We start from the raw sequence: 13,141 nt of genomic DNA, 5'->3' as shown, positions 1-13,141 counted from the left end.
TAAGGGGTGGTGGAAGGGGGAGAGTTCTCTCCAGAGCAATGCCACAACACCGTCCTTAGCGGAGGACAATCCCCGTCTCTAAGCTTCTCCAACTTTAAAAGAAACCAGAATGGCTTTGGATAGGCAGCCTATACGGGGAGAATCATGAAAGGAAAAAAATAAGATTCTCAGAGTTGGCCATCTAAGGGTAGGGCATGGAAGGACTGTGTAGAAAATGGACAGACTTCTGCTACTAACTCATTAGTTAATATTATTGATAGAAACTTCCAGAAACTTTTCAAGTACCTCCTCCTCGCCTCAAAGTAAGCTCCATGAGGAAAGGAATCATCGTCTGTTTTTATTCACTGATAATATTCTAAGAGTCTAGAACAGTGCCTGGCACACAGAAGATCCTCGATAAATATCTTTAGATGATATGTATATGTATAACTGATTCACTTTGTTATAAAGCAGAAACTAACACACCACTGTAAAGCAATTATACTCCAATAAAGATGTAAAAATATATATATATATCTTTAGATGAATGAACACCTGAACTTTGCTTTCTCTCAACTGAATTTGAAAAAGAAAAGCTTCCCATTTTAAAATGTTTTCCATGAAGTAAATTAAAATAAAACCACTGTCTCCTAAAATGTGTCACAATACTTCCTTGCACCGACACAGACCCTTACCAAGATGCCTGCATTTTTCACGGCCAGAGGCAGCCCCAGGAGTCCTGTGCCAATGTTGCTTTTTAATAGGTGGATCAGGGTCTGGAACCATCTGAAGTGGGAAGAAGGCAGACAAGGGCATGTTAACAATAATGAGAGCTAGCATTTACTGAGCACTTAGCACTGTGCTAAGTGCCTTCATGAGTTATCTCATTCAATTTCCAGAACAACCCTATGAGATAGGTATTAACTTCACCTTATGCATGAGGGAGCAACCTGCTCAAGGCCATGTACCTTGAGTGTGAGCCTAGATTCAAACCCAGGCTGTCTAGCCCCTGAGCCCACTCTCTTAGTCACTGGGCTATAAACTCTGTTCCCTGAAGCATCTGAAAAGTCCACCTCTCTTGGAGATTAGATCAGAGGGACAGTGGGGGTCTGCAGTCCCTGGTGTACTTTTTATTAAAAAAAAAAAGTCAAATGCCTAAGATTGGAGAAGCCCTCTTCACACAGTCACCTAGTTTATCCTTCTGCCTTGAGGACACAGTTTTCCCTCATCTGTTGTACAGACTGTGCACCTGAAGCTGCAACTGTAAAGTCTCTCAAGTGTCCTCATTATTTTTTCACTCAACAAATACCATCTATAATGTGTAAAACATTGTGTTAATGCAATGGTGGAAATCAGCATGAACCAGATACGGACCTCAGTCTCTAGAAACTAATAAAAGTCTCCAAGGAGATAAAGCGGACACGTTAACAACCACCCAAGGTAGAAAGATCCCTGTCCTAGGAAGAGTCCAGGAACAGTGCCCAGGGAGGGGCAGGGAGGTGAGGGCTTGTAGCGTGCAGAGACCTGGGCTGAGCCCAGCTGGGCCCTACGTAGGGCTCTGTGTGTGTGCCAACAGGGAAGAAGAGCCTGGGAACACTCGCCCAGACACAGGCGTGAGCACCAACACAGAGGAGTGCGTCAACTCTGTGGCCGCTCAGGTTGGGTGAGGGTGGGCATTCCATACAGAATGGGAGCTCCTCAAAGGACTTACGTCAGTGGCCTCATCTTTAGCATTTTCCATCCTCTGTTACTCCAGCAGGATACGGAAAAGATCAAACATGGTACCAGAGACTTAATCAGGATTTGGCCCCTGGCACTGTCTGGAAATTCTTCTGTGCAAATAACCTAAATACGTCATAAATGATGCTCCCACATATTTCTTCAAATCTGCAATTCAGTAGAAACTGAAAGCAAGTCATGTGTTAACTTGTAAAGACCGTAATAAATAAGACCCATCTACACTCTCTGGAAAGGAATTTTACTTTCGGTAACCTTTCTCCCTCTATCTCCAGGAAGAAAATCTCTTGACCTTCCTACCGTCTCCCAAGCTTCTCAGGCAAGATGAAGAAAACTGCTTCAAGTCTGAATGAGAAGAGGCAAGCGCTCTCCTGGATTAAACTAAAGGACAGTAAGGGTCCAGGGGTGACTCATTCATTATCAGTGGCCAGTGACCAGGAGATTAAGTGCAGGGTGATGGACTAAGCAAATTTCTATCTTGGCAAATGTTTAATCCACTTAAGGGCAAAGATAAGCACTGTATCAAAACCACCTGCCTACCAGAGGCCTCCCCAAAATGCCTCTGAGCTGGGTTTCATGGGAGATCAGGTCCCTCCAGCCCTGGCTCTGCCATTAACTCCATATGGCAATTCCCTTCCCTTCTCCGGTCCTGTTCTCTCATCCGTAGAGTGAGGGGACTGGACCAGAACAGCATACCTCAGCTCTGAAACAGCAGGGTTCCAGGCAATTGACCAAAATCATGCTTTTTAATCAATGGCCATGAGCTGGGATTACCCAAACCCATATGACCTATCACAAAATCAACTCCATGGACTGCAGAGTCTTAACTGCGGAGGGTGGGAGGGAGAAATAAGCCTCACAAATCTCTGTCGTCTCTTTACGCTCCAAATCTGTTCTTGTATACTTGTTTGGTCTTAGGTCCCCTTTATACACTTATGAATTATTGAGGATCCCAAACAGTTTTTGCTTATATGGATTATGTCTGCTGACATATATTATATTGTAAATTAAACCAAGAAATTTTAAAACATTTATTAATTTAAAATAACAATAAACCTATTACATGTTAATATAAATAACCAATTTTTAACAAAAAGTAACTCTATTTTCCAAAAAGTATAATGTGAGAAGAAGGACACTGTTTTACTTCTTTGCAAATCGCTTTAATGTCTTGTTTGACAGCTGGACTACCTACTTCTGCATTCAAGCTGTTGTGATATGTTGTTTTGGTGGAAGTACCTGAAGAAAATCTGTCCTCACACAGACATGTAGTTAGTATGTATCTTAATAGCCTCTTCTGACAATTGTGATAATTTTTCTTTGATACTACACCAAAACTCGACACATGGAGTTTCTTAGAAGTTAGTTGTAATGTGGAATCTGACCTTTTCATCCTCTCTTACATGAAAACGCACTGGTAATCTTGCTCCTTGGATGGATCTTTTACCCACACACAATTTTCTAACATCGCCCTTTGGTCATCTGGGAAGATAGTGATTCCCTGAGCTATGTGGATCTTCCAAATGCTGGCACATTTCATTATACGATATCAAAAAAAATCACATTCATTAATATCATTCCTAATCTTATCAGAAAAGTCTTTGAGTAGAGGGAAGCTGTCAAGGTCACAGTGCTGGATACGAGTTTTTTTTTTTCTGATTTTGCTCGAAAGCTCAAATTTCATTGTGGGCAACAAATACTACTGATTGTTTTTCTTGAGGTGACGGTCTCATTACTGCCATTTTCAAGAAAATGTCTGCCAAGTACTCAGGTCTGAATGACCTATACTTTGTTAGTTGTTCAGTAGAAGTATTGCATGTGTACTTTCCATTTTGTCACACAGAATATTAAAAGACCTGTACCGAAGGGTCAAGATTTAACAAAATTAGTAATTTGACTGCTTCATCAAGGACGTGCTTAAGTGAAACCGGCTTATTCTCTGTATACGTATATGTGTGACAGTGAGAAATACGATGACAAGCATAATTTGGTGCCACCGCCTTGATTTCCACTAAGGCGCCAGCAATTTTACCCATCATTTCTTCTGAACTATGAGTGCAAATGTCAACACAGTGAAAAAACAAATCACATCTTAGTATTATTATGAAAACAGTTTTGACTTCGTGGGCTTCTTAAAATGGTCTTGGGAGCCCTAAAGGGTCTGAAGACCATACTTTGCAAGTGGCTGCTCCAGATAACCTACAGAAGACCAGTTTCAGTCAACTGGTTTCTCAGCCTGCCAGCCTAGAGAAAAAGTATCAAAGCCTGATCAAGAGCAGTATAATGTAGCTCAATAGGGCAACAAGAAAACTTTGCCCAAAAGAGTAAAAAATGAGGCTGTCATCAAAGCAGTCGACAGCTTGATAACATTCAAGTGTTAGGAAATACCCTCACCAAACACATCATCATGGAAGCATCTGGGGTTCCTATTTGCACCCCGATTAGGGATTTTTACTGAGCCCTAAACCCTTAGAAGAGCCTGGTGTGTACATGCTTTTTGTACATGGAACGAAGTACATATACTTTGCTTTTTGTACTTATACTTTGCTTCTTGTACTTATACTTTGCTTCTTGTACTTTGTTCCATGTACTTTTTCCATATTCCCTGGCGGTCCAGTGGTTAGGACGCCACGCTTTCACTGCCAGAGCCCGGATTCAATCCCTAGCTGGGGAACTAAGATCCCGCAAGCCTCGCGGCCAAAAAAAAATAATGACAAAAAAAAGAAAAGAAAAAATAAATATGAAAATCTAGACCCCATACGGCAAGCACTGCATAGACAAGCTGATGCCTAAGAACAAGGAGCAAAAACTGGAAAGGAAACTAGAGAGAGAGAAGCTTGGAAGAAGTATTTCACAGTAACAAGAGTGACTTCGGAAGGGAAGCTATCAAATGTCATTGGCTGCATCTGACACTCCTTCCACCTGGGGGAAGCCAATTAGGTAGGTAAGGTTAGGGAAAAAAGAGGAAAGACAGTCCTCACTGCTGCCAGTTGTGGTCTTAGCAATATTTTCCATCAGCTAACACTGCAAGCAAATGGGGGAATCTAAAATAGCATGCCACAGGAGAAAGAAGTTATGGAGGCTGAATCTTTATGAGCAGAAAACCAGCTAGAGGTGGAGAGGGGCTTATAACGTGGGCCAACCATCTCCTCTAGTTCTGAGTTCACTAGGGAAAATGCCCTGCACTAGGAGAGATTGCAGCTAGGCGGAGCTTCACCAGTAATGAACTTCAAGAGAAGCTTCCATGGTCTCCTTGGGTAGTCACAGTGGGACAGTGTGAGTCAAGAACGTAATGGATCCCTCAGTTAAGTCACACCCAACCCACAAGGGAACACAGAGCAGGTGATGGCAAAGCTTGAGGAATAAAGAGAAGGGCTGCAAAAGATGGAATGCTGGGGTCCAGAGAAAATGTCAGGGCTCTGCTGACTTTCAGAACTGAGCCAGACAACTCAGTGGAGTAGAAAACCCTCCTCTGAATCTTTTCATTTGAACAGTGAGTCGGTATAGCTTCACGGGGTAAGGGGGTCCTCAATTTTATCTTACATTTGGAAAAACTGAGGCCCATAGAGGGCCAAACTCACCCAGATGAGACTTGGAATTCAGTTTCCAGGGGTAAGACTTAAGCCCTCCCAAGGGCATGCAAAGCAGATCACCTTTAACAAGCCCTTGAGTGTTTTAAGGGCAGGAGAAGTTATTCCTCCCTCTTCCTGCTTCTTCCGCCAAATGTCCCAGTTGATTGGTGATGGGGACGGAAGTCTGGGGGAGACTTTGCAAAGGAGGCTTCCAATTGGACTTGGAGGCATTTAAGGTTCTAGCACAGACGACTCATGGCTCTAAATTAAGAGAATGTTCTCTCTAGAAGTTTTTCTGATGTTCAGGCTCTTACTCGGCACCAGCCTTCTGGGACCACACAGGTGAAATGAACAAAGAATAAGAAACAGACTAGAGAGTGGCAGACAAGAAGCGCAAATCTTAGCACCATTACTCACTCAATCTCTTTACCTCTTACTTTCACCTGTAAAGTAGGGAACTGATAAAAATAGGGGAGCAAAAATAACTCTAATGGAGATTACGTTACTAATACAGAATTTAGGAATACGAACCCCACCCGGGAGGGTAGACAGGAACAGCTACTTACGTTGTGCTGTTGCTTTCCCCGAACCGCTGGTAGGATCCTGGGGAAGAGAAGTTGTTCAGGCCTTCGGATGGACTCTCCTCCGGGCTCACGTCGGTGGAGCTGTAGTCACGGTAGTCCTCGTTCCGAAGTCTCTGCGTGGACATGGTAACTGGGGGGACAGGGGCAGTGCTAAGACCTCCAGTGGCTGGGGCCTTTAGCTCCAAGCCTGGAGTCGGCTCTGGGGCAGAAGCAGCCATTGCCACAGTAGCTCAGTGACAGCTGCACTATGGATTAAGTACAATGACGTTGCCTGATACCAAGAGAAATGAAAAAGGTACAAAGTACACATGGGCGGGCTGAGCTCTCTTGGCTTCTCCCTCGCAACCTATCTAGTCGGTGCCACACTCATAAGTTTCTAAATTTGCCCGCACATCTGGACAGAGCAAAGGTGAGGCACGGCTTGGGAGGGATGGGGAAAGACGCAGACAGGCACTTCTAGGCAGCCTTTCCCATTCCTTAGGTTGGGATTAACGACCCCTTCCTTTGAGGTAATTTCTTGGACCCTGAACGATACTGACATTGTATCTACATCCACCTTCCCCAAGAGCAAGCTCTCAGAGGATGGGAACCTAAATATTCCTAGCTGTATTCTATTTTTCCTCTGCATTCGGTCCAGAAAGAGCCTCTTCTGCATTCCAGAAATCCCTTCTAGATCATCTAATTCTGCTCAAACCCGCCACCAGGCCCCAGAGCCACAGATGACCTTTTCTTTCTCTCTGCCGTGATTTCTGGTATGTCCTATACTCTTTGGAGGTCATCAGTGATGCTCATTCCCTCATCCTAGGACTCTTTTCTTGCAACCAGCCTGCATACTGAGAAATGGCAGCTGAAAGCAGCACAAAGGATGACCAGGAGCATGAGACATGCTCACCACTGGCCCTTGTAGCAACATCTCCCCGCCACAACCCTTCTCCTTTTTTTGCCAATTTTTCAAAAGCTGGTGAAAGAAGAAACCCTTCCTATTGTGTGCTGAGGAAGGATGGTGAGGGTGGTGTCCCACGAGTGGAGTTTTTAATAATTATACACCAGAAAAGAGAAATACAAGGACTTCGCTAATATACACTATAAGGATACATTTTGAGAGCTGTGTAGGCTCCCAGAATCCTAGAGACGGTTGCTAAAAGGGCCTTCGGAGGTCACACCAAACTACTCATTTCACAGATGAAGGATCGTTCCCCCAAAAGATGAAGGGACCTGCTCTGCTACAGACAGGTAGCACCAAGCCGTAAACATACATCCTGACGCCCTGCCTAAATCTGGAAACACCTACTGAATACACTGCCAGTTGCAGTGATGGAATATCATAATGAAAGAGAGTCAACTTCCTCCAAGAATCCGCAATCAAGTAAGGAAGAAAAGGCTCATGAACATTAAAAATTACCAATAAAAATCCTTCTGACACTTGGCAGACTGGCACAACCAGCTGCCTATAAGGGGCTCTCCCCCAGCACGTGGCTGGATGCCCATCCTTAGTCTGATGTGCTATCTCAGATGCCTGGTGAGGAGACAGGACCTCTGATGGCCATCACAACACACCATCCCGCCCAGCACCCATCACTAGCTGCCAGAGGATAGACAGCTCTGTGTCAAGTGCTCCCAGAGGTCCAGTCCCAAGGGACTCTTTGGAAACTGACCCCACCTAGCACCTGAGTGATCCAAGGTTGATCTCATTTTCTCCCACCCACTATAATGGAGGAAGGACCCCACGTAATCTCACGAGGAAAGTGCTTCCAAAGCCAGTGAAGGGCTTGGAAGTCCCAGAGAGGATCCTGCCTCACTTCACCACCAGAGCCGACTTTGCTAGATATCTAAGTCAGCATCATTTACTCACATGGTGGAGGAATTCAAGGAAGTCATCTAAGCTCTGGGGCAATGAAATTCATAAGAGGGCCAGGAAACAAAAAATCTATTTAGTATCTCAATATGAACAGTTGAAAGCTGCTATTCAGGCAAAAGCAATTAAATTCATTTCTATGAATGTCAGAAGGCTTGGGTGCTAAAGCTGCCTCTAACACCAGTTTGCTCAGTAGCCTGGAACAATTCTCCTTATTTCTCTCGGGTCTTAGTTCCACATGCTCAAAAAGACGGGGGTGGGGCTTCCCTGGTGGCACAGTGGTTGGGAGTCCGCCTGCCGATGCAAGGGACGCAGGTTCGTGCCCTGGTCCTGGAGGATCCCACATGCCGCGGAGCAGTTGGGCCCGTGGGCCATGGCCGCTGGGCCTGCGCATCCGGAGCCTGTGCTCCGCAACGGGAGGGGCCACAGCAGTGAGAGGCCGGCGTACCGCAAAAAAAAAAAAAGGCGGGGGTGGGGGGTACGGTGTACTAAACTATTGCTCTAATATTCCAGGAATCAATTAATGCAATTCTTTATGCAGACAGCAGCTAATTTCTAGTCTCTTCCAATACACCAAAAGCATCTGAGGAACAGCGCCTTCCAGGTGAACCTTGCATATTACTGAGGGAGAGGGACAGAAAACAGGCACTGACAAGTTCCCCAATCCCTCCCCATCAACCAAAAACCACTCTTGCTTACTTGGTACAGACGCTCAATTTATTTCAAACACTGTAAAGAGGCCTCTTTATGTTGTGACCCACAGCAGATTATCACTAAGAAAACTGCTCAGAAAGAAGCTGAAATCTACAGATCAAAAGTCCAATGAACAACTGCAGGATGTGGAAGATGTGGCTTGGCAACTGTGTGCATGTTGAAAAAGGAAAAAAAAATGCTACTTATGGGTTTTAGTTGATAAGCTCAACAGAAATCAATGATATCATAATAGATGCCAATTCAACTAATGCAATTTTTGGTTGCACTACAACAAGAGAGAACCCCAGGGAGATGACAGACTGTTCTTTTTTGCCATACCTTGTACTCTGTTCCAGGCAGCATGCTATAAAGGGGATAATGATAAACTGTGGTATAGCCAGGGGTCAGCACCAAGGTCATGAGGGGGAAGAAAACCAGCTAAATGAAGAACGGTTGGAAGCCCTGAGAAGTTTCAACCTGGAGAACTGGCAACTCGGGAGGTAAAAAAACTGTCTTTAAAATCTGTCCTAGGGATCAGATTTGTTCTGTGGAGCCTCAAAGATTACTCAGATACAGGATCAGTAGGTGGAAAGTAAAGGGAGGCAGGTCCTTGGCTAGACATAAGAAAGACAACTATCAAAAGGAGTTGTCCAGAGCTTCCCTGGTGGCACAGTGGTTAAGAATTCACCTGCCAATGCAGGAGACGTGGGTTCGAGCCCTGGTCCGGGAAGATCCCACATGCCACGGAGCAACGAAGTCTGTGCACCACAACCACTGAGCCTGCGCTCTAGAGCCCATGAGCCACAACTACTGAGCCTGCATGCCACAACTACTGAAGCCCGTGCGCCTAGAGCCCATGCTCTGCAACAAGAGAAGCCACCGCAATGAGAAGCCCGCGTACCACAACAAAGAGTAGCCCCCGCTCGCAGCAACAAAGACTCAAAGCAGCCAAAAATAAATAAATAAATTTATTTAAAAAAAAAAAAGGGAGTTGTCCAAATGGATCGCTCTAGGAGATAGCTCCTTATCCCTGGAAAGATCCAAGCAGAAGCCCCTCTCAGAGCTGCTAAGCAGGAATTGAAGCACTGTAGAGGGTGGGTGCAATCACTCCCTGGAGTGCCTTCTAGGGTTCTTTCTGGCAACCAAGGCGTCCTCCTCTTCTCTCTAGCTGTCCCCACTGAGTGCAAGCCTCCATGGACACCTTGCCTTGGGCTCTCTGTGATGAAATCTGGTTTCTACTGTCTAGTGCTATAATTGCCATTTCCTGCCCTGTGGGAGATTTTATTAGACCCTGTTAACTGTCTAAATGAGTATGGACAGTTAATATTTAAGAGTTGTAATATTTAAGGGTTCAAGACCAGCTCTTCCTTCAGGTTCTTGAGGACAATGGACAGAGTTTATACAATATGTGTGGCCCATCAACACAAAGTAAAATCTCCATAAGATATTTAGATTCAAAAGAGTGTACTAAGGGACTTCCCTGGCAGTCCAGTGGTTAAGACTCCACCCTTCCAGTGTAGGGGGCGCGGGTTTGATCCCTGGTCAAGAAACTGAGATCCCACATGCCACGTGGCACAGCCAAAAAAAAAAAGTGTACTACATAAGAAAAGTCTGCATGTTTACTGGCAAACATATATATGTATATATTGTTTTTTTCAAGTGTACATTCAACCAAAATTGCATTGAAATACCAACTATTTGTATAACCCTGACAAATTTCCTTATATAAACTATTTTTAATTAATCAATATTCTCATTATTTTAAGGTTTTTTTCCACTTATTTTATATCTACTCTTCCTTGAATCTACACAGTACACACACTGATGATCTTTAGTTGTAATATAGTAATATAATGGTCCATCATTATATTAATAAAATAATTTGCTTCACTAGCTCCCAACTGTTGGCTTTTGAGCTTTTTTTTTGGACTATCTTACATCATACCTAAAAAAATTCCTACAAATAGTTTCTAGTTTTCAAGTCATATCCTTGGAGTAGAGCTAGATAAATAGGCTTTTCTATGGTTATCACCATACAAATGACTGAACTAACATACAGTATCACTAGCAATATATGGACATGCCTATCTTTTCATAACCCTGCCAACTTTGGATTTTATCTTTTTTTTTTTTTTGGGCCACACTGTGCACACAGGTTGTGGGATCTTAGTTCCCTGACCACGGATTGAACCTGGGCCCCAGCAGTGAAAGCACTGAGTCTTAACCACTGGACTGCCGGGGAATTCCTGGATTTTATCATTTTTATTTTTGCTATTTCTGATGAATGGGTGGCTCCTTGTATTTATTTTATTTTATGTTTCTTTAATTTCCAACAAAGACCACTGATAATAAAAACTGTAAGAGCATCTTTCCCTCACCTACCAGACTCATACTTTTGGAAATACTAAACTCATTTTTGAACTTACTTTTGAATATACTAAAATGTTCTCAAGACAGCTATTTAAGACTTAGTGATTAAATTTTATTCCAAATTCAGTACAATAAACAAGATAAATTCCAATAACGGAAGGAGAATCCATCTGTATGAGTTTGTAGGTCTCTTTCAGGGCACACAGGAAGGTCAGGGAGAGGAAAAGAGAGGAGGGAGGGAGAGGCAGTACTAAAGTGTTAGCTTCATTACTAAAATTTAAACAATACTTCTAAGGGTGACTTGTAAACACATAAAAAATTATCCTCTAAAAACCATTAGAACTAATAAGTTCAGCAAAGTTGCAGGATATAAGATCAATATACAAAAATCAGTTGTATTTCTTTGTACTTTCAGTGAACAATTTGAAAACAAAATTGAGAAAACAGTTCTATTTACAACAGCATCAAAAAGAATCAAATATTCAGGAAGAAATTTAGCCAAGTAGGTGTAAGACTTGTACATGAAAACTATAAAACATTGTTGAAAGAAATTAAAGAAGACCTAAATAAATGAAAAACATCCCAATATTCATGAATTAGAAGATTTAATACTGTTAAGATGGCAATATTCCCTAAATTGATCCACAGATTCAATTGAATCCCTATCAAAATCCCAGCTGCCTTTCTGCAGAAATTAACAAGCCAATTCTAAAATTCATATGGAAATTCAAGAGGCCCAAATTAGCCAAAACAATTTTGGAGAAAAAGAACAAAGTTGGAGGACTTCCCAATTGCTACACAAAGCTACAGTGACCCCAAGACAATACAGTATTGGCATAATGACAGACAGATAGATCAACAGAATAGAATTTAGAGTCCAGAAATTAACTCTCATACCTACGGTCAATTGATTTTTGACAAGGGTGCCAAGACAATTCAATGGAGGAAAAAAATAGTCTTTTCAACAATTGACACCGGGACAACTGGATATCCACGTGCAAAAGAATGAAGTTGTAACTCTACCTCACACTATGTATAAAAATTAACTCAAAATAGGTCAAAGACCTACATGTAGGGGCTAAAACTATAAAAACTCTTATTAGAAAACATAGGTATAAACTTTTGTGACCATGGATTAAGCAGAGTTTCTTATATACGACAGCAGAAGCACAAGAAAAAATAGGTAAATTAGACCTAATCAAAATTTAAAATGTATATGCCTCAAAGGATACCACCGAGAAAGTGAAAAACAACCCACAGAATGGGAAAAATTGTCTGCAAATATATTACACTTTAATAATAAAGTGAAAACCCAATTAAAAAATGGGCAAAGGATCTGAATAATATTTCACCGAAGATGTGAAAATGCCAATAATCATCTGTAAAAATACTCAACATCCTTAGCCATCAGGTAAGTGAGAGACAAACATCACAATGAGGTACCACTTCACACCCACCAGCATGGCTAGACTCAAAGACAGACAATAATAAGTATCCACAAGGATGTAGACAAATTGTAGAGGGTTCCCTCTTACACTGCTGGTGGGAATGTAAAATGGTGCAATCACTTTGGAAAACAGTCTGGCAGTTCCTCAAAAGGCTAAACATAGTTACCATATGATCCAGCAATGATTCCACTCCTAGGTACATACCAAAATGAAAATGTATGTCCATAGAAAAACATACACACAAATGTTCATAGCAGCATTATTCGTAGTAGCCAAAAAAACCCCTGATGAATGGACAAGTGAAATGTGGAATATTCATACAATGGAATATTATTCAGCAATAAAAAGAAATGAAACACTGATAGATGCTACAGCACAGATGAACCTTGAAGACATTATTCTAAGGGAAAGAAGTCAGTCACAGAGGATCATATAGTGTATGATTTCATTCATATGAAAGTTCAGAATAGGGAAACCTATAGACAAAAAGTAGATTAGTAGTTGCCTAGAGTTTGCGGTAGGGAGTTGGGAGGGATTAGGGGGTGACAGCTAAAGGGTTCAGAGTTTCTTTTGGGTGATGAAATATTCTAAAATTGATTGTGTTGACGGTTGCATAACTGTGAGTTCAGTGGAAAAGCTATTGAATTGTACACTTTAAATGGATGAATAGTATGCTATGTGAATTATATCTCAATAAAACTGCTAAAAACAAAAACAGATTTCTGGGCCCAATCTGATTCAGCCTGAGCATTTTAATTTTAACGAGCTTCTTAGATGATCCCGATTACAGGCAGATTTATATAAGGCACTATGAAAAAAAACATATAGGGCTTCCCTGGTGGCACAGTGGTTGAGAGTCTGCCTGCCGATGCAGGGGACACATGTTCATGCCCCAATCTGGGA

General features: G+C 42.4%; 1 protein-coding gene across 2 annotated transcripts in view; it reads right to left on the bottom strand.

Moving 5' to 3' along the window:
- The window catches only part of LOC114892986 (proton-coupled amino acid transporter 1), a 94,104-nt gene that overhangs the window by 76,727 nt on the left and 4,236 nt on the right, over positions 1–13,141 (bottom strand). For both annotated transcript variants that reach the window (XM_029218392.1, XM_029218391.1), the window contains exons 2-3: positions 5,855–6,002; positions 675–765 (exon numbers count right to left, since the gene is read on the bottom strand). In XM_029218392.1, coding sequence (XP_029074225.1) covers positions 675–765; positions 5,855–5,997 — 234 coding nt within the window. In that variant the 5' untranslated portion in view covers positions 5,998–6,002. The remainder of the gene's footprint in view (positions 1–674; positions 766–5,854; positions 6,003–13,141) is intronic.

Source organism: Monodon monoceros, unplaced genomic scaffold (assembly GCF_005190385.1).
Source record: "Monodon monoceros isolate NGI ecotype Baffin Bay Population unplaced genomic scaffold, NGI_Narwhal_1 Super_Scaffold_12, whole genome shotgun sequence".
NCBI classification, from domain to species: domain Eukaryota; kingdom Metazoa; phylum Chordata; class Mammalia; order Artiodactyla; family Monodontidae; genus Monodon; species Monodon monoceros.
This window is presented reverse-complemented; position numbering and strand designations above follow the sequence as displayed.